We start from the raw sequence: 22002 nt of genomic DNA on the forward strand, positions 1-22002 counted from the left end.
CATTTTTATAGCTATACATAGTTCATTGAATTAATACATTACAATTTGTTGTCTATTCTATTTTTGATGGAAATTTGGGTTGTTAACAGTTTTTGATGATCAAGAATATAAAGTTCCTAAGAACAACCTTGCACATGCTTTTTGGTACACATATATATGCACTTATTTTGGGTATATATGTGGCAGTATATCCTTAGTCTATTTTTGTTTATGCTTGTGCCAATGTTATACTGCCTTACCTACTGTAGCTTTACAGATAGTTTTTATATGTCATAGTGTAAATCCTCCAGCTTTGTCCTTCTTCAGTATAGCCTTGGCTACCCTAAGTCCTGTCCTTTTCCATATAAATTTTAGAGTTAGATTGTCAATTTCCACCAAAATCCTGAGATTATGACTGGAACTACATGGATTATACAGATAGAATTAGAAAGACTTGTTATTTAATGACATTAAGTCTTCAAATCCATGAACATGAATATCTCTTCATTTATTTAGGTCTTCTCTAATTTCTCACAGTAATATTTTATAGTTTTCAGTGTAGAGGTCTTGTATTTTATTTTATTTTTTTTTTACTAGATTTGTTTCTAAATCTTCTATGCATTTTGGTGTAAGTGCTACTTAAATTTTTTTTCCTTTTCCACTTGCTTTTTGCTTTTTGCTATTCAATAGAAACATTTGATTTAGGCATATTGATCTTTACCCAACATCTTTGCTAAATTCACTTATTAAGTTGGATAGCTTATATATTATTTTGATTCTTCTATGTATGTAATCATCACATCTGCAAATAAAGACAGTTTACTTCTTCTTTGACATTGTTAATATATTTATTTTTTTGCTACATTGCTCTGCTAGTACTTCCAATACAATGTTGAATAAAAGTGGTGATAGTGGACTTCTTCATCCTATTCCTGACATCTGGGAGAAAACATTCAATATTTTGCTATCAGTAGTCTTTTATAAAAATATATTTACCAGGATATTTCATTCTTAGTTTGCTGAGAATTTTATCAAATATATTTATTGAATCCATAAGGATAATTTAGAAGAGTTCATCTTTATTAGGTTAACGTGGTAAATTAAAGAGATATTTTGGCCTTATTTACTTTCTTCATTAATTTTTTCATTTTCTATTTCATTAATTTTTGCTTTGATTTGTATTACTTCCTTCTTTCAAGTTTGGAGGGTTTTATTTGCTATTTTGTTTCTGGTTTCTCCTTGAGTTAGAAGCTTAGATACTTGATTTCTAACTCTTCCTTTTTTTTTTTTCTTTCTAATATATGCATTCAAACGTTCATAGCTTAAGATTAGCCTACTACCATTTACTCCTACAGGGATGGAATTGAAATTCTATCTACTTAGATCCTAATTTAGCTATTATTTTAATTCTAGAACTCCTGTTCTAATACATTCCAATTCTCTGTTTAAATTCTGCATCTTTTCATTTATTTTATTCACAATATTAATCACAGTTATTTTAAAGTCTGTGTCTGGATATTATATATATATATATATTTCCAACATGCCTAGATTACTTGAAGATCTATATTTTTGTATTTATTAGATCCTATTTTTTGGTATTTCTGGTAATTTTGGATTGAATAGCAAACATCGGGTATTAAAAAAATGTAGACTCTTGTTGATGTTATCTTCTTGCAACAAATATTTAAGTTATCCTGGCAGACAGACAACTTTTACTCCACCAGCAGTTGAGATGGGTTGAGGATTTACTTCCTGCTTTGGGATGACTGCTCTATTTCTCATTTGCTCTCACTGCTAGAGTTTCACCTGAATGCCTGGCATATTTACCAGGGCCCCTCCTCCTTGGTAGGCCCTGAACTCTAATTTTTTTGCCTTTCAAGCCATGTTTCCCCTCTGCCCCTAAGACTGCAATATAGGATATAGGAAATAAAACAGAAGGAAAATGCAAAGATAAATAAAAAGCTCACCCAAATGGTTTTTCTTATTTCTGTGATCTTGTTCCCACCAGTCCTGGCACTCCTAGTTACACAGTAATGTCTTTAAACTACCATATTTTTAAGAAATTTTTATCCAACTTTTAATTTTTTTCTCAGCAGGAGGATTTTTTGAAATACTTCACAGCTGGAGTCAGAAATCACTTGTAATTATTTAATTACATGTTTGATGCCTGATTTCATTGCAAGCTTTCAAGCTCCCTAAGGTTAGGGACTGTGTCTGTTTTACTCAATACCCTTTCTAAAACACCAATCATAACATCTGGCAAATGGGGTGACATTGAGAAAGATTCACAATACACCCACTAAATGATTGAGTCCCTCCATTTAAAGGCAGAAGTAGAAAGCAGAGCCAAAAGGTTTGAAAAAAATTTGCAGAAAATAGAAGGGGAAGCCTGTTGAGAAATATTTAGTTTCTTTGTACGTTTAAAAAGATATAATAACACTATTGTTTAGGGACACATAGGTTGAGGATTAAGAAAGGGCTCTTGTTTTGAAAATTATTGATAATTTTGAAGGAAGCATTTACAGGAAAGAAGTGGGCAGAAAAAAATGTAGATTGAGGAGTGATTGGTAGGTGAGAAAACCTGTAACCATTGGGAGAGTCTTCTTTTTTAAGAGGACTGATGATGAGGAAAAGATAAAAAATAGAGTTAGATTTATAAGCACATGTTAAAATGTAAAGGTAGCCACTAGAAATGCAGAAATGAGAGGTAGAACATCTAAGCCTCTAGACAGAGAAGAAAGGCAACTAAAAAAAAAAAACACACACACACAAAGGTCAGAACTTCATAGACTGAATAAAATAAAGTGAATGATCAGAGGGATATGAGGTAGAGAGAGGTTATAAAAGAATATCATCAAGATTTATGTGGTTTAGGCATATAAAATATATGAATGAATGGAACAGCACATAATTCAAAATCCCGAATTTTAAAATGTCAGCCATAAATGCATATATAATAATGACCATTATGATATTGTGTGCTAATTCCTGCACTGAAACTTTACAAGAATCCATTTTAGAGATGAAGAAACTGAGCTGGAGAGCGGGGAAGTGACTCATGCAAAGTTAAACACCAGCATGTAGAGGAGCCAGATTTTAAACTTGGGGAGTCTGACTCCAAAACCTGCACTCTACCACTGCCATTGCTGCCTTCCTTCTGAACTAGAATGTCGACGTCAATACCTCCATTGCCCTTGAAATAGAATTCAATCAATTTGATGCTGTTAATCCATCCATAGCATTGATCACTGCTGTTTATAAAGCACTTTCAAGATTAAAAATGTTTTTTATTGTACTATATATGTTTATTATGACTGTCATCCTAAACCTATCGCAATAAGCCCTAATGATATGTATAGGTAAAAGTGTCAAAATATTCATTAACCTCAAAATTTAATAAGCCTAAGGAGATCCTGTGTCTAAGACACGTGCAACATCTTGTTTCCAGCAATACCATGTGACAGCTGCAGTGGGACAGAAAACGACTCTAGCTATAATAATCAACAGAGAAGTAACTTCACCAGCAACTAAGGGTCATTAATAAGAATTTTTTTGTCTCTAATACTATATAGCTTAAAACATACTTTCTTATACATCTGAGGCCAATAGAGACTAAACAAATTGAGTTATCACTCTAAACTGTCAATACTTCCAAAAAGGTAGCTCTCAACATTTTGTGATGTATTCTAATGCATTGCAAATCTCATCATTAAGTAATTCTCATAGCTAAGCAATCTTTCTTATGGATTTTTCATTTTCTATCCAACTAACTCCTTTAGTGAATTCTTTATTCAACATTTATTGAACATCTGGTATGGGTCCTATGATGTGCAAGGCACAAATGTTATAACTGAAGAAAACAGTCATAACTTCAGCCTTTTGGGGATATAGATAAGTGAACAAGCAATTGTAATGGCATGTGATAAAGCTTAAAACAGAGATTCTTGGTTTCTGTGGTAGTAAGTTAGAGAGGCCCCTAATCTAGATTTGGCATGGAGTTGGGAGAGGTTGTTGGGAGGTTATTTAAAGGAATAGTTCAGTTGACAATTCATTGTTGAGTAGGAATTAGTTAGGTAACAGGAAAAAGAAGCACTTGCAAGTAAAGGGAGGCATTTCAGGGAAAGGCATCAATATCTTCAAAGACCTGGACATTCAAGAGAGTGTGGTACATTCAAGCAGCTGGGACCGAAAGATAGCTGTAGAGCTGGAGAGCAACCCAGGAGGTATATGAAGAGGTGAGGCTGAACTGTAAGCAGGGAAGCAGAAGAGACTTCATGCAGGGCATCTTTATAAGAAACTTTTGAAAGGTTTTTAGCAACATGATAAGAAAGATTATTAGTTTAAAAAATAGCCTGTAAAAGAGTGAAACTTTTGATTTAGAGACCCACCACATAGACCTGGACAAGGAAGTAGCAATAGGACTAGTGGATGTTTCCAAGACATGTATCAGAGGCATAATGGCCAGCGGAGGACCAATTGATGGAATGTGAGGAAGGGAGTGAGAAGTGGTATTCAAGGACATTTCCCAGGTTTCTGTCTCAGGCACGCAGTTATATTCACTTTGGCAAACACAGTGGTAAACACAGAAGAAGGAACGCATCAGGGGAAGGGGTGGATGTGAAGAGATGCAGAAGCCAAGAAAGAGACATCTACAGTTTTTTCCATTTTCTGCCTAGTTGGATGGAAGGACCATTAAATTATTCATTCTCATGAACTTCCCATAAGTCCTTATCTTTCCTTTATGAAATTCTCCTAGGGGAGAATTTGTGGGGATGACATGGCCACCACTGCCAGAGATGACTTAAATGACCCGAATGATTAAGCAGGTGTTTCTTCCCCCTTCGGCCTCCTCCTGCGCCTCTTTAGAGGTTGCACTTAAGGTCAAAGAACCTCCAAACTGAGACTGGGCCTCAGTCAAGGGAATGTACGTAACTGAGTTTCCTTTCTTGAAACTCCAAACCAGCCTGAGGGCGATGTTTGTGAGCTTCCTACAATGTATACACCTTAAATAAGGTCTTCATAATATTTCTTGAAATTTCCCCACTCCAAAGGAACTCTTAGTGCGTGACCGCATAAAACATTTCTTCAGGCCACTAGAATTCAGTTTTGAAAGATCCAGAATTTTGACAATGATATTATTGGAATCCTTTCTATCTGACTGGAAATGAAGTTGATCTTTTTTTTCCCCCAAACATTCTAACCTAAAATTACGTATGTGTATTTTTTTTCAAATTTCTTAAATTGATGTATAGTTGATTTACAATGTTATGTTAATTTCTGTTGTATAACAAAGTGATTCAGTTATACATATACACACATTCTTTTTTATATTCTTTTCCATTATGGTTTATCACAGGATATAGAATATAGTTCCTTGTGCTGTACAGTACGACCTTGTTGTTTATCCATCCTACCTATAATAGTTTGTATCTGCTGATCCCAAACTCCCAATCCTTCCCTCCCCCACTCCCCTCTCCCTTGGCAACCACAAGTCTGTTGTCTATGTCTGTGAGTCTGTTTCTGTTTCGTAGATAAGATCATTTGTGTTATACTTTAGATTCCGCTCGTAAGTGATATCATATAGTATTTGTCTTTCTCTTTCTGACTTATGAAGTTAATCATAATACTTTTTTATGGGTGTTATATTTAACCTAACTGATATAAAATAATTGTAACTATAGATCTTTAAATATTTTAATTATTTTTTCCCAAGAAAATATATACAAAATTTTTCACTTTATCAAATCAAAAAGCAATCAGCTTCATAGGTGCTAGTTTCACTATCACTGCTGACCATTATGATTCTTTTTCTGCTCAAAGTTCCTCTTTCTACTCATTTAAATTGGATGAAAGGAGAACTAAAATTAGTCTTTTGTTGATGTAGAATGTCATTAAGAGACAGAAACATTTTTCTTTCACAACGAAGCCTTAAATAAGATTCCAAAATGGCCTATGTATTCTAAGAAAGATACTGGGCAATTTAAGTACTGTAGGTAAATTTGAGACTACTAGGAAACCCAGGGACAGGGTAGAAAGCCTGTGTTTGAGAGTATGGCACGAGTGTGTGAGAACACACGTACAGTTGTATATCAGGCAACAATACATCTTTATTTGGTAATAAAAGAGATGGGGAAAGCAGATGCTTTAAGCTGGTTAAAAGAGTGTTAGCAGCCAACAACAGTTTGTTTCAAGGAAAAAATTATTCTATTGTATTGGCATGGTCAATGTTGGGTTGACTTTCTGGCCACCTAAGGCTCTGTTGAGCAGAAAAGATGCTATTTCAAGATACTTTCACTTATCAAGCATTTCCACCTACTTTGTTGTGTTGGTTTCTCTCTTGCTTATTTTATCTGAGCTCCTTTCTACTTATCTTTAGGCTTCCTGGCGTTAGGGCGGAGGTAAGAAAAATGTATCATTAATGATGAAATTATGTTAATATTTTTTTTTAGAACTAGACTTTAGACCAGGGATTGGCAAACTACCAGTCTGTTGCCCATTTTTGCAAATAAAGTTTTTTAGGAACCTGGCTACCCTTATTTGTTTACATATTGTCTATAGATGCTTTCATGCTACCATGACAGAGCTGAGTAGTTGTGACAGAGATCTCTTGGCCCAAAAGGTCAGAAATACTGTTTGGACCTTTAAAGGAGAATTCTGTAACCCCTGCTCTAGCTTGACTTTGTGAGAAGTTTACAAAAAGGAAAGGGTTCTTCATGCAAAGGCAAATTTGCAATTGCATTCATTTTGACCACCTGAGCAATATCAAACCCCCCAAAAGGTCTAAAAATTTTGGTGAGAGAAAAAGCCCTGTGTTGAAATGATTATTTTGTGCAATCTGAGATAAAATTCCAAAGTGAAACAATTTACTTCCAGACCACCCCGACCATTAAGTTTCCAAACACAAGGCAACATTATGGAAATGTGCTTCAAAATTAGTCACCTTAAAGATGCAAGGTTAAAACAAATGCAGCCCTTGTAAACTGGCCTTTCTGATGAAGTTGATGAATGGGGAAAAAAGCACGGTCCTCTGCCATCCTTCAGTGTCATCTGAAAGTATTTCCTAAGAACTTACTTGGACCTCTCTACTAAAGGTAATAAAAACTAAACAATCTTAATGTTCACTTCTGAATATCTCTAGTTATCATAGGCTGGTCTGACTTCTGTTATTCTGAGAAGATATGCATTTGGATCCTTGTCCCTCTCAGTCCATAAAGACGAGCTCAACCAGACAGTCACATCTCTTCTGATTCAGTTGCATCAGAAACACCCATGGAGCCTCGGCGTTGCCCAAGACCCACTTCTTTACTTTGCTCTCAAGTTCCGGGTTCTTACTCTTGCCTTTGTTTTTCTATATCATTATTCCTTGTTTATTAAACTGCTAGGCCATATTGTCGATTCATAGAGCTGCTTTTCAATAACTGTGGCCACAATCTAACATCAAAGCTTAAATAACTTTGTGGTTTAAATATGCTTTGAAAAGACTTGGTGTTTTTTTTTTTTTTTTTTTAAGTACTTTCTGGCAAAACTACTTTCTCCCAGTCAGAGGAAAACAAATAGTGGGACACCAAGGGTGTTGAAGGTCAGAATTAATATGCTTTTACTAATTAGTGTATCTGAAGGAGTTTGCCCTATTTATACCTGTACTGTAACTGTTTAGAATCAGCTTTCCTTTAATGCAGTGTTTTAGTGCCTCAGTTCATTAAAAATAATACAAAAATAATAAAGCATGAATATCATGCAGTAAAATGTAAAATATACGCTTTTAAAAGATATTGATTTGGGGGGTTGCATTTCTCTTTTCATGGGTCGGTAATTAATTGTATTTCTGGATCATGAGGCATTTTAGTTCAGCCATTTTGGGGAAGGCAAATACTAAGAGACAAAAATGTAAGACAATCATTTGGTGTCCTTGAACGGCATTATTACGAAGAAAGTGTACAGAGTTCTCATCTGCAAGATATTCAACATCAGTAATCACATTTTTCATGAAGACAAATAAAAGGGAATTACATCCAGGTGCACATGTGTGCTCATCTCCCCAGTGGGTTGCTACAAAGATCTCCGCAAAGGCAGTTCCTGATTTCTGGGCAGGGTCACCAGTAAAGGCAGTTTTAAAAGGCTGGTGTGATTGGCGTCTGGATACTACAATAGTCAAACCTTCTCCCAAATGATCATGGACCTGTTTTCCGCTAATAGGAAAAACAAGTGACAAGGAGAGAGAGGGTCACCTTTGGAATGCCAACCTGAGCAATATTTTAGTTTGCTGTTTTTACCAGTTTCCCTTTGATTACCAGCGAAATTCTTTGTGTAAGTGGATTTACTCTGCATTCCTGAAAATAATAAGCAAATTTTTTTTTTTTTCTCTCCAGAAACACGGTGATAGCCCCTTCCTGTTGTAGGCGGGAGGGATGCTCTATTTGCTATTCCTGTTTTGGAAGGACAAAGTACTGTTAACCCCATGTAATCAGGGGACTATTTCATTATGAGTGTTTACACGATTTTCTAGTTCCAAGATCATGAAATTATGTTGAACTTGTGTCTTCTTTACACCCTCTGATATAACTCAAGAACTGAATATCCATTTTATATTGAGTAATTTTCCCCATATCACTTAAGTTATCCCTAGAAGTTAACTTATCCCCATAAATTCTTCAGATTCGTAGAGAGAAAGCTTACATTTCTGTAAATCTTAAAGTGTGAATATATTATATGAAAGAATCATAAAACAATTAAAAATCTAAATGTTTTTAAACTCACAAATGCCTTGGTGATAACTTCTATTTTGAATTTTTGAGGCTACTTAAATAACCTATGCTGACTGATTTGGAATTTTAGAAGTTAAAGGAATTGGCCATTCAGTACAAGCCTCAATTTAATAGATGAGCATTAGACCCAGAGGAAAGTAGTTTATCTAGTGTCTCAACACTAGGTAGATTAATTTAACTGTTTTCAATAACAAAATTAAATATCACGTTTTAATACAGAAATTGCATATTACTCGTACCCCAGATACAACATTTAGGCAAACATATCTTGTATGTGCAGCAGCAGATGAATTAATAGAATGTTGATTTTATGAATTGCAGAAGACTTTTAGAAAATCTCCTGTCTCATAGTAGGCACTTAATAAATATTTGTTCAATGAGTGATAGCTGATAGCTAATGTTTAAAGACTATAAAGTAATTTGTGTGGCAGATACTGTGCAAAGTTCATTAGATGAGCTATCTCCTTTAATCCTGACCTACCTGCTAGATATCAATATTGTAAGTAATAGTATTACGCCAATTTGAAAGAAAAGGAAACAGAGGCACACAAGTGATTAAGTGGTTTGCCTAATTACATTTAACTAATAAATAATGGGGCATAGATCTGAAACTCCTGTTAGTCTGTTCCCAAAGCCCTCACCCTTAATCATAAAGAAATGGGGGAGTTATTTACACTATGATGTAAATGACTGATAATACACCCTTCCTGGAAATTAGATTTTTGAAAGAACACTTGTATCAGAAAGGAAAAGGGATCAGGAATCATTTTTAGTTAGAGTCTGAGATTCTGAAATGAATCAAAATAAAAGATATCTTAGTTCTTCTTATAATTATTCAGTTTTTAAATATAATTCATCATCTTAGAGATGATCAGGATTTACTCATTAAATTTGCCTTAGAATATAAAAACTGCATGAAATTTATAGGAACGTGAGTTGAAAGCACTGTTTGACACACAGCACTTCAGCCCATTTAAAATAATTTTGTTTGATGTTAAAAATCTAGCTTTAGGCACACTCTAGAATTAATTGCTACGGAAAAAAAAAAAATCTTATCCCCAGATACCTTTGGAGATGCAAGTAATAAATAATGCCAATACTATTTCTGTTTGTTACCTGAAAAGCCAAAAACCGAAAGACAAATCCAAAAAGTTTAGCAGTGTTGAGTAAGGTTTATTTGGGTGATCATTATTTCATCTTCCATCCTCATTTATTACTTTCAGATACTTATGATTCCACAACTTCCAAACAACTGTCCACGGAATTATCCCTCCCGCTCTGTGGCAAAGCACCAGCTTTTGAACCAGAAGCTTCCAAATTCACATTTCACCTCTAAAATTCAGTAGCTGTGGCACCATGAGGGAGCCAGTTATTGGACCCTCACTTCCTCATGTTCTATGAGGGGAAAAATATCTACCTTCCAATGCTGTCGAGAGACTGGATGAAAGAATATACAAGTAAAACAAATGCATGATGCTAATAATACATTTACCTTTCTACATAAGAAGATCCAAGTTGAAGGAAAGCTTTTGATTGAGTTGGTTTTGTAAACTCGTCCTGGTTCATTAATTGGGGAAATTTAGTTAAACCATAACCTGGCTCAATAAAAGTATCCAGCCAAATCTGCCAGGTAAGCCAAAGGGTCAAACCAATAACTTGATGGAGACCTGGTTACTTTAACAGTTAAGAGAGACTTGAAAGTAAGCCCAGCTTCTCATAAAAAGGAGCTAGCGAGGCCCCAGAACATGCCTGAATGCAGAAGAACTGCTTATTCTCCAGGAATTGCCAAAGCTCTAGGGAGTCGTTCAAGCCAAAACTGTGATCTCCCTGTCTTGTCCTTCAAATGCTGTGGACTCCAAACACATTTTCTGTGCAGCTGGAGGCTTTGTTATAGACAGAAGGATCCTGCTTAGTGAGGCCCGTGTTTACAGCCTAACTTTCTTAAAGAGGAATTTGGAAAACTTCCCAGACCCTGCATCTGCCCCTAGCCCTTGCACCTCGGAGTCTGAGGCCGGCTAGGGAGACAGCGCAGACGACTAAATTTATTAACAGCCGACGGGCCACTCTATCTTTCACGGCAACAACAGTAGGTGATCCCATCAAAAACCTGTCTGCTGGCTAGCCAGCAAATCCGAGCTGACATGCCTGCCGCAGCGAGACCCAGATGAATGGAAACGAACGCTGTTTCCTCGAAGAAACACATCACAAACCAAATGTTGGACCAGGAAGTCAGTTCTAGTTCCATTTGAGAAAAAGTCTTTGACTTTTTATCCATAGGTTCTTTCCCAGATATGTATGTTTTCTTTTCTTTCCTTTCTTTGACTTTTACAAATATTAAGCAGAAGTTGAGCGTTTTAGGGGAGCTCAATGGTTGAATTTCTAATACTCAGTGAGGAGTTGGATATACTAGTCCAGTGGTTAAGCGCGCATTAATCTTAATATATCACAGCTAGAACATAATCATGATTCATTACAAACGTACATCAGCAGCCAGCCTCACTTAAAAGCAAACTATTTACCATTTTAAGTAAAAATAAAATATGTGAGTTACGTTTCATAGTTCAAAATCCATTTCATTGTCTTCAACATACACAGCATTGGAAAGACTAGCTATTTGCTCCAAAATGACTCTTTCAGGGATTAAATTAATATCATTATGAGTTTACAGAGTAACACATATTATATACTTAAAAATTTTTTTTAATGGGAAATAAAGTAGGTATCATGAATAAGTAGAGTTTTCTATGTCTATAGTGAAATAGTGCTTTTAAAAACTGTAATTCATAGAGATAACTGGACTTCCAGAATATTGTCATACCAGTCAGACCAGAAATTGAGTGAGACATGAGATCGGCTCACACAGTGAGGATTGGATCCTGTCTTTATTTAAAATTTTTATATTTTACTGGGGATTTTTTTGCATTGATTTTTATTTTAAAAATATTGTATTAAAATATTATTTACATGGATTACTGAGTTTTTGGTGCCTTTAAATTTTGTGCCTCACTTGCCTTACTCTACTCCTGACCCATAGAAGGTATGCTTTCCCTGAAATTACTTTTTCCCATAATGCTCTCCATAGAACATGGGGTATTAACAGTTGTTACACTTTAAAAAGAAAGAAGTTGCATCAAGTAAGTGTTAGGAGTAGTTAAATGAAGTTAAATAGCTTTCTTATAATTCTTTTCAGAGACTGGAATAAGCTGATGTGTACTGAGAATCTCCAATAGCATGGGGGCATTTCTCAAACTCATTTGCCCACAGAACTCTTTTTTCCACAAAGGAAGTGAGGAATAATCTGAGGAACACGTTCTGGTTAATAGTGTCCAAGAGACATTTCCAGCACATACTTTGATCCAATAAGACTGCCTTTTCAGGGACTTCCCTTGTGGTCCAGTGGTTCAGACTCTGTGCTTCCACTGCAGGGGGCACGAGTTCGATCCCTGGTCGGGAACTAAGATCCCGCACGCCATGCAGTGTGGGCAAAAGAAAAAAAAAAAAAAAAAAAAAAATCACCACTGCCTTTCACATCTATTATATATATATATTTTTCTTTTCTTTCCTCCACTTACCCCACTTTTTTTTTCAGAATACTGAAAAGATAAATATGTCGACACAATCAAGCTAAAGTTATAAAAGGGCTACATTAGTATCTCTATAAACAGGTGTAGTAAAAGTTCATTGTAAAGACATATCAAAAGCATTAAAAACACCCCAGGGCTTAGTGCCCCGTAAAGAAAGTGATATCAGGCACACTTACCGGTAAAGTCTGTATTGACTGGGTGAGTGGAGCTGGGAAATTTATAATATCCATTTCCTATGAAACGAGTTCCTTTCATCATTGTGGCCCTCGGAGCTGGTAGAGCTGCCTCTCTCCTTTCCAGCTGATATGTAGGAGAGGGTCCATTTTGTTCTTCAGGTGCCTGCCACCTAAGATGGATGGTTGTACTGTTGATTCCTTCAACCAGAGGTGGCCTTAGTTGGGCTGGTGCTAAATATTAGAAAACTCTTGTTACGTTCAAGAATTTGGCTCCTATCTCTAGATACAGATATGCACACATATGTTCACATGCACCTGTGTACATTACACTCAAGATCAAATCAATTATGGCCTCCAGTATTTCTATGGTCTAGGAACTGAAAACACAGAGTTAATATTACATGTGACTAAACAAAATTTAAATGGCTAATGAATACGCTTTTATCATTAAACAAAGTTTTTTCTTACAAATAATTTCTCTATTCTTTCTTGCCACCTGACAGATACTATATATTATAGTCTGTTGGCGCACCACCCAGATTCCCTTTACCAAGCAGATGCTTCACTGCTCTAGCTTCTGTGCCTGTTGGTCTCTAATGGCTCATGGCTTCTCCATTTTCTAGAGAATATCCCTGCCCTACCCAGGAGCTACAAGATCCCTTGTGAATCCTGCAGCCGGTGACCACCAAGCTAGTGGCTACTGACCACAAAGGACGGAGTCCCTTGTCTTAACATGGTATCGAGTCAGGGCTGCAATTCACAGAGGCCAAGCAGGAAAAGGAAATGGTTGAAATGGGCTAGTTAGGGAGACAAGAGAAAGTGTGGGGTTTGAGAAAAACCGGTGGACGGCAGGGGGTGAACAGTCACTAATTCGCGCCAGCCCACAGATGATTCAGGAATGACAACCCAATGTTGTCAAATCTTTTGTTAAAAAAAAAAAAAAAGTCATTTAATGTGTAATTTTCTGATTTTTAAAGCTTAGCTACTGGTCTAAATTAAAACAAACAAAAAAACAAACACCACTCTGAAAGCCAAACAAAGCATCCACAGGAAAGAACGAGCCTGTGATCTCAGCAGTTTGCAAACTCCTGTCGGAGCACAACAGACTCAGGCAGCCTCGGGGGCCCTGGAGTGACCACAGCACTCCCAGCAGTGGCCTGAGCCTTGGGCAGTGAGGGCCCAGGGCTCACACGCACACTGGGGCCACGGCGCACCTTGAGGTCCAGGGACACTGGCATTTCTTTGGAGCCTCCTGGGAGACCCCAGGAGTGACAGCTCTGAGACTTCCCCTAAAACCTACTGGAAACAAATCAGATTAACAACTGAGTTGTTGAAAATGAAGACCTGTTTCAATTTTTATTTTCTTAAGCAGTTGAGTTTGTAGGATGAGATTCATATCCACTCGAAGTGTGTCAGCTGGGTTTGAGGGGTGAAAGTGAAGAAAGGAACACATGTCATAATCGCCAAGTCTATTTATTGAGGACCCAGACTAAGGCTGTGGATCTTAACTTACAGCTGTGTTAACACAGCCTTGTGCAGACACAAAGCTTTTGCCTGTTTCAGTAAATGTAAGATAAAATGGTGTGAGTACAAAAACTAATATTCTTAAACCAAGAAAGGCAATTCACCTTAAATCAGCTTCGAACAATGACCATTTGTTACTTTCTAGAAAGCTTGGCCAGCTTTCCAAAGAGAAACAATTCACTGTGATTCTATTTTCATTTTTAGTAAAGAAGAGAGGGCAGTGAGTTAAAAGTTCATCAACTTAGAAAGATAATTAACAATTCTGTTCATCTTCCGCCAGTGTGAGCCATGTGATATTCTTATATATACGGATCTGTACATTTTATGCATGATTTCCTTTAGTATTCTTTGCCAAAAATTAGCTAAATGCTGGGTTCTCAAAGATTTCATTCTACAAGCTATGATCCCTCTTCAAAATAATCCAAAACAAAATAAAAAGCTAAGCCATGCAGAAATTTCTTCTCCCACTAAGCTCATCTCCAGAGTTTGGAGTTCCATCTTTGTAAAATTTCAGGAAGCCATCACTGGCTATTAGCTTAACTGGGGAAGGAGTACTGTCAAAGATTTCTGAGTCTCGGGGTCAGAGAATCAAGTAATGGAGGACCGATTATATCTTTTTCATTTGTTTAAAATTTTCTACTTAGGAGCAGACAATAGGAATTTTGAGCTTTTCTGTTACTTTCCTGTATTCCACTTAAGATTCCCTAGTGATCTGGCACACAAAGACTTGAACTTTTTAGTTTGAAGAATACCATCTATTCCAGTGATATCCAAATAGCATACGATATCGCTTGTATGTGGAATCTTAAAAAATGACACAAATGAACTTGTTTACAAAAGAGAAATAGAGTCACAGATGTAGAAAACAAATTTATTCTTATTTAAAAGCAGCTACTTTCTCAAGGTCGCATTTGTTTGACATCCGATACTCTTTTACTTTACTCCAATCATCCAGCTGGATGGGGATATGTAGATTTGTACCACTATTGTATTCAGAATTCTTTCCCCATTGATACATCATCGAAAATCACTTCTTAGTCAGGAGTATAATTTCAGAGTCAAAACAAAATAAAAGGAATTCCAGCAATTCAGTAGGTTTTTTTGTTTGTTTGTTTTGTTTGATTTAATGTCTACTAAAAGTGAGAACATGCAATTTTTAAAATATGACAAAATGATTATAATCAATAAGGACACTTATGCATTGAGGATCCACTAAAATTAATGCTGACTATCTAAACTCTAACAAGTAGTGGAGCACTTGTAGATTCACCGGGGAATTGCTCCGCTGAGCAATTACACCATTCTTAGGAAGTCAACCACAGAGAATGAGTGAAACTAGAGTATATATATGTGTGTGTGTTTGTGCGTGTGTATTTTATTCACTTGCTTAAAAAAAAAAAACAAAACTCTCAGCTGGTCTGTTACAGTTTCACTTGCAAGTCAACCCAGCCCACTTGAAAGGGTGAGTACCTACTCAGTCATTATCTTCAGAGTTCCCCTAAGACCAGAGGGTAATTTTCAATCAATTAAATGAGACTGGTCTCACATACATTCACAAGTAGAATAATGATAAGAAAAACAGATACTCCTGAACTATGAAACACATACACACAAACACAGACTCACTAAGAGACAGGTGAATTGAAGATTATGGCTCAGATCATCAAAGTGAAGGGATTATAGGTATAAATTTGTTCATCACAAAACAGTAAATTAAGAGACAATATGGAATAATGCGAAAGTCTCTGCCGACTTCTAGAGAGAGAATTTTCACTTTTTATCCAATTCTGTGTGATTTTACAAAAATCACTTCAAACCTATATGCCTCAGTTTTCCCATCCAACATGAGGATAAATTTTGACACTTTGAAAATAACTGCTTTTAAAAACAATATAATTGTGTTAGGTTTTACAAAGCAAATTTCTATTCAAATACAAGGCATTATTATTACTAGCCAATAAAGCATCTTTCGAATTACATATTATAAAATGATTCAGTTCATCCACATTCAGAATCTATCTGTGTTTACTTAGAAAATCCTCTTATAAGCATAAAGTATAAAATGGATCTTCAATATCCATCATTTCAAAGACTAACAATGTACAGAGTCTGTTTCTACTTGGAATAAAATTACGGTGCTCTTGTATTTTTTTGCATTAGCTCTGTCATCCAATTTCTAGTCTCTCTCTTCTATTTACAAGCATTCTTTTATAAAACACTCTGTAATATACATTCTTCTTTATGCAGCATTTATTACTTTGTAATCTGATTAATAGCAAATCATAATGCAAAAATTTACACTTGCAAAATTTACGTAGTGTGGAGTTTGACCATCTCAGGATGAGAACTGAAGACTAAATGAGCAGAAGTGCTTGCTGACAGGTCTTTAAAATCAAATCTGTGTTTTCAAGGAAGAGTTTGTTGTCTGTGAAGACTGTATGGCTGTGTCAATATCGTAAAGCATCATCAACTATTAGGAAGATGGCAACCTAGGAACAAGCAGCGCTTCCTCATTTCAGGGGTGTGACGGGGGAAAGACTAATATGAGACATCCTCAGGCATCTTGTCAGTGGAAAATGATCCTGACTTTCTCCCAGAGATGCAAACTGTCACAGGAAACGCGATTTGCCAAATGCTGCTAGGCCCGAACACCTGTGAAAGGGCCCTGGGACTAGAACGCAAACATAAAGTCCGGGTTGGTCACGTAGCCATGATTTCCCAGTTGGCAAGCACTCTCCATTCAGGGTCCAGAAGAGAAGAGGATTCTCCCCTTAGACTCTCAGAGACTTCTCAGTGCTTTCTTGTTGACTATCTATTCTCTGACTGAGGAAAGAACAACATCAATTTTCCCATTTTCTTCTTTGTTTACTAGTCCCCTTCAAGAGAGAAGATATATAGTGGAACTGATCTGGAAAGGAGAAAACTTAGGTTCTAGACTGCTTCTTTAGGACCTTACTTATAGAACATTGGCTAATCCATTATTTGGCCTCTCTGTTCTCCAGTGTCTCATTCATTCATTTATTTTTTGGAAAAAAAATTTTTATTGACGTATATTTGGTGTACAATATTATATAAATTACAGGTGTACAATAGGGTGATTCACCATTTTTAGAGGTTATGCTCCAGTTACGGTTACTATAAGATATTGGCTATATTCCCTGTGCTGTACAATATACCCTTGTAGCTTATTTTATACATAATAGTTTGTACCTCTTAATCCCTTACCCCTATATTGTCCCTCCACTTTCCTTCTCCCCGCTGGTAACCACTAGTTTGTTCTCTATAGCTGTGAGGCTGCTTCTTTTTTGTTGTTGTTGATACATTCACTAGTTTGTTGCATTTTTTAGATTCCACATACAAGTGATATCATACTGTCTGTCTTATTCCACTTAGGAAATACCTTCCAAGTCTATCCATGTTGTTGCAAATGGCCAAATTTCATTCTTTTTTATGGCTGAGTAATATTCCACTGTGTATATATATACCACATCTTCTTTACCCATTCATCTGCTGATGGACACTTAGGTTGCTTCCATATCTTGGCAACTGTAATAATGATACTATGAACACTGGGGTGAATGGATCTTTTCAAATTAGTGTTTTCATTTTTTCCAGATATGTACCCAGGGGTAGAATTGCTGGGTAATACCTCATTTATTGAAGAGCACGACAGACCCGATTATGCCTAGGGTCTCTTCCAGTTTCAAAATTCTGGTTGAACATTTCCAAGCAGCTCCTCTCCACTGTAAACCAAGAAGGGGTGCTGGATACATAGATCCCCTCAGCCCTCCAGGAAGCCAGCCAGCTTAGCTCCCACAGCTCTGAGCCATCTTGTTCTTTGCCTCAGCACGGCAGATACATATTATGATTTTTCTGTGTGTTCTATGATCTAAACAAGGCCAGAAAGCAGTGCTTTTAGAGAATTTAAGGGGAATCACCTCCTTGATGAATAAACACTACCTTAACCAGCTGTCAAGCAGGTGATCATCAATAATTTGCACGCACCTCACGTCCAACACATAAAAAGTGTGAGGATCCATGATTTCTGAACTGTACATACGGCAGCAGCAGTGACAGCACGTACTGTTCCCTAAAGTCCCCCGTCAATAAAAGGTAGTTGCTTGGACTGTAATTATGGCATCCTTGCTACCCAAACTTGAAGCTTTTACGGGGCTTATGCAATTTAACTACTTAAATGCATGGTAACACTTGCTTCTCTGACAGAAAAGTATTGATTTTTTAATCATTTTCAAGTCTCCTCTAGCACAAATAAATGTACTACAGTTACAGTTAATGCACTGTGTACGTGCATTAAACGTTGGTGTGACAGAATTTATTATTTTGTGATATATAGAACTGAAGTCGGGCTTCTCAGAAAGTAGCATCATGGATCCAACGTCAGTATGGAAACTACCATTGTCCTTGATACTCCAAATTCTCTAACTTCTACGAGTTAGAGATCTTTTTTCATAGGATACTTAGGCTTAAAATAAAGGAGGGGATGCTGAATATAAATCTTTCCTACACGTCAGTGTAGGAGAAAATTAGAAATAGTCCAACAGAGAAGATAACAGTTTATTTTTTCCTAAAGCTGTGGGTGTACGGCAACTCTGTTCAGATGAATTTTTGTCTATTTAATTTTTTCCCCTTGCATTTATTTAGGGCACATCTATCAAAATATTTTGCACACAATAGTCTTTCTAGTTCAATTCTTACACATTTTAATTGTGTTGTTTTAATGCCTTACTGTAGTTAATACATCGGAAAACTAAAATGGTGCTTTAAAAAGTGTGATTTCTGCATGCCATTTCTGCCATGCCAAAAAGGTCAACAGAGGCCCCGTGAAAGTCACATATCTAAATACAGACCTGGCAACAGAGGTCATTACATAGTGTATCAACAGGCCTTTACCTTGGGTGCATCACACATTCAACATTAAAGTGGGTGAGTAAAAAGCAGTTAATTTTGTTTTGTTAGAAATAATATCATTTTAGTTTTAGCATCTAAGACAGATGCCAGCATTTCACTCTGAACAGATGGTAATTCCATCTAATAGTGCATCTCTGTATTAGTAAGGTCTGTTGTGTATACAAACAGTAATAAACAGTAGGTAAGGATCAAAATAAATTTTAATTGTTGACATTAAATTCTGGCAGCCACAGTTCTAAGGCTGCAATATTCCTTTTTCAAGTCTGTCAGGTTTACTAATGCCACAAAAGCGTTGTCGAAAGCTGCCAGATCCCAGTTTCCATACAAAGATGTTGCATGCTACCAGATATTGGTCTGCACCAGGATTGCCTGTTTTCCTACGCTGAAATAATCCTTCAGGAATAACATGGGATTGGTGCTACCACTGATGCACTGGTCCGTCATGATTTCTTTTAGAATGCTCCTGAAGGACTGAAACTTTAATTAAGAGGTTGATTTTTAAAATGTTGTGTCCAATTGTTACAACTGGGGTCATGGTGCTATCACAGCCACTTTCCTACCCTGCTAAGTAAGGGTCTCTCATTCAATTCACTCTATTCTCTTTGCAAATCTGGGCATTCCTGAACTTCTCTGAAACTGACAACATCCTTTTCATTCGGTTTGTTTTATCGGAGTCTGAAGGATTTCCCTAACAATTGCAGCTCTCGTCAGCTGAGCTCTTCTGTAGGCTTTGCTGTGGATCAAGCCTGCCAACAAGCACCAATCTGGTTCTCATAATGTCTCCAACGATCTGGTATTACAAGTAGTAGCCGCTCTATATTTGGGGAAGCTGCCATGTCAAAATCATTATAAAAAACCCCAGTTTGGCATTCAAGTTCAATAACAAACATGCTTTGCCATCATATTTCTTTAAAAACAAGGATGTATTTTTTTTGAATCATGAAAAATATATTGCTTCCACCATATGGGACAACCAACGACTCACCAACCGATTTCAGATGCAGCATATTGAGCTGACCATATGTTACTGTGCTGTTGAATGGCTGAGTGATTCATGCCCGTCACATTCTAGTATATCAATTAAAGCTCCTTGAAGTCTGCATGATTTGTGTCTCTGTTATTAAACCCTGCTAATTCATCCCACTTACACATCTGTTATAAATCTCTAGGAGTGCTGCATGATTCATGGCAATCTGTGAGCATGCTACAGCAAATTCTTCTCCTTGTAATTAACAGTAAATTGTTTTACTGCCATGCAATGAATTTTTCAGTTATATTGCAAATGAACTCCTAAATGTGCGGTTCTTTCCTAAGAACTGACTTATATCATTAGGCAATTAAAAAGTATTGCTTTGAACCAAAAGCTTTTAATCAAGAGAAATACAACTTCAACATTGCCTGAGAGCCACGGAAATTTGACACGGTGGTTAGAAGGGCAAAATAATTTCTGTTGTTGAAAGAGCAAAACAAACAAAACCAACCCTTCCGCGTACTCAGGATTTCCCTGATGCTAAGACGTGAGAACTGCTGCCTGAAAAGACTGGGTGAGACAAGTGTGCACAGATACTGTTTATCTTAGAAGTGACTTAAGTCATCTGTCATTACCAAATTTCTCAGATTGACTTGCACTGCTCTAATTGTAAAACAGTGCCTTTATTCTTGAAATAAATAATTGGATAATTAGCCAAGTTGAATCCGCAGAGGATTTCGCTGCTGTTCAAGTGTTCCTGTCAAAGGTGAAGCAAATTCATTTCAGCTCGCCTCTGCAGCTCTTCCAAGAGGCTTTGATTTTTTTTTTCCCCACTTTCCTGGCAGCAGCCTGAGATTCATGAGTCCATACATCAAGTCGGTAGTTTAACAACAAATGGAATTAAATTCAAAGAAGGGAAACTAATTGAAGGACAGCAACAAAAGTGGTTGGTAATGTGCTTTTTAATATGGCATGCCACATTTGCATGATAATTTTTCCTTTTTAGCATGGAGCAGAAAGTGACTAGCTTAATGAGGGATTATTCAAGACAGGAACGAACAAAATGCATTCATAACTAAGAACAAAGATTGTATTATGAAACAAAAACAGGCAACCTCAGAGAAGTAACTGGATGATTGGTTTATGCATTATGAATAAAAAGATAGAAAAATATTTATATTAGTATTCACTAATGACTATATATACAAGATTGTTATAATTAAAATTATAAATTAACATATTAAGAGTGCTTGTTTAATCACTCTGGGTCCTATTCACAATGAAAGGACTTAGGTACCTGCATACAAAACAATGTGTGTTTTCAACCCAGCCGCAAACAGCCCATACATTCTACTTTGGATTCAGACAAAAATCTTAATGCACCACTAATTACTTGCTTAATGGGAGATGGGCACTTCTAAGCTTGTAGTGTAGAGGTCAATTTATGATAGGTAAAGGAAATAGGACATTATTCCTCCGGGAATGGATCTCCAAAAGGAATTTCTCTGAAGGAAGGTTTAATTTGTACTTAATTCACAAAGGGTGGAAATGTACAAAGTTATTAGATGAAAAGGGTAATCTTCAAGAAAAGTACAAGAAGGGTGCCCAGCCCATCAGTTCATGACCCTTATACACCCAGAGGCAACTCCAAAGCCACCCATGAGAGTTTCCTCAAGATTTTGCAATGGAGATGCAGCTGCTCCTGGGAGAATACCTCTGTCACATCAGCTCTCAGACTTTGTCATGGGCACCAAAACTAAAGGAGTAAAGCAATAAATATTCTGGATGAAATGTGTAATTCTAATAATATCTAATTGAAAAAATACTTAAGAGAGCAAATTATAATTCTCGAGATTTTTAATGAAGCAGATACATCTTTACAAGTATCTTTTTGATTTCTGTAACTGAGATTTAAGGAAAAACAACATGTTTAAGTGATTCAGTGCTTCAAAAAGGCTGACTACTACTTCAAATTTTGGGTGTTCTTCTTCAAAATTTTTAAATGGTCACTGGCTTCTTCTGATTCCTGACACTTCACTCACATGAACTACATTTAGACTTGAGTTAAATTT

At 36.5% G+C, this 22002-nt stretch overlaps 1 protein-coding gene across 2 annotated transcripts in view; it reads right to left on the reverse strand.

The window, feature by feature from the left end:
- Window positions 1-22002, reverse strand: part of USH2A (usherin) — a 794931-nt gene that overhangs the window by 530113 nt on the left and 242816 nt on the right. For both annotated transcript variants that reach the window (XM_082428283.1, XM_082428282.1), the window contains exon 20: window positions 12508-12738. In XM_082428283.1, coding sequence (XP_082284409.1) covers window positions 12508-12738 — 231 coding nt within the window. The remainder of the gene's footprint in view (window positions 1-12507; window positions 12739-22002) is intronic.

This window comes from Balaenoptera physalus (genome assembly GCF_965194825.1).
Source record: "Balaenoptera physalus genome assembly, chromosome: 1".
Taxonomy (NCBI): domain Eukaryota; kingdom Metazoa; phylum Chordata; class Mammalia; order Artiodactyla; family Balaenopteridae; genus Balaenoptera; species Balaenoptera physalus.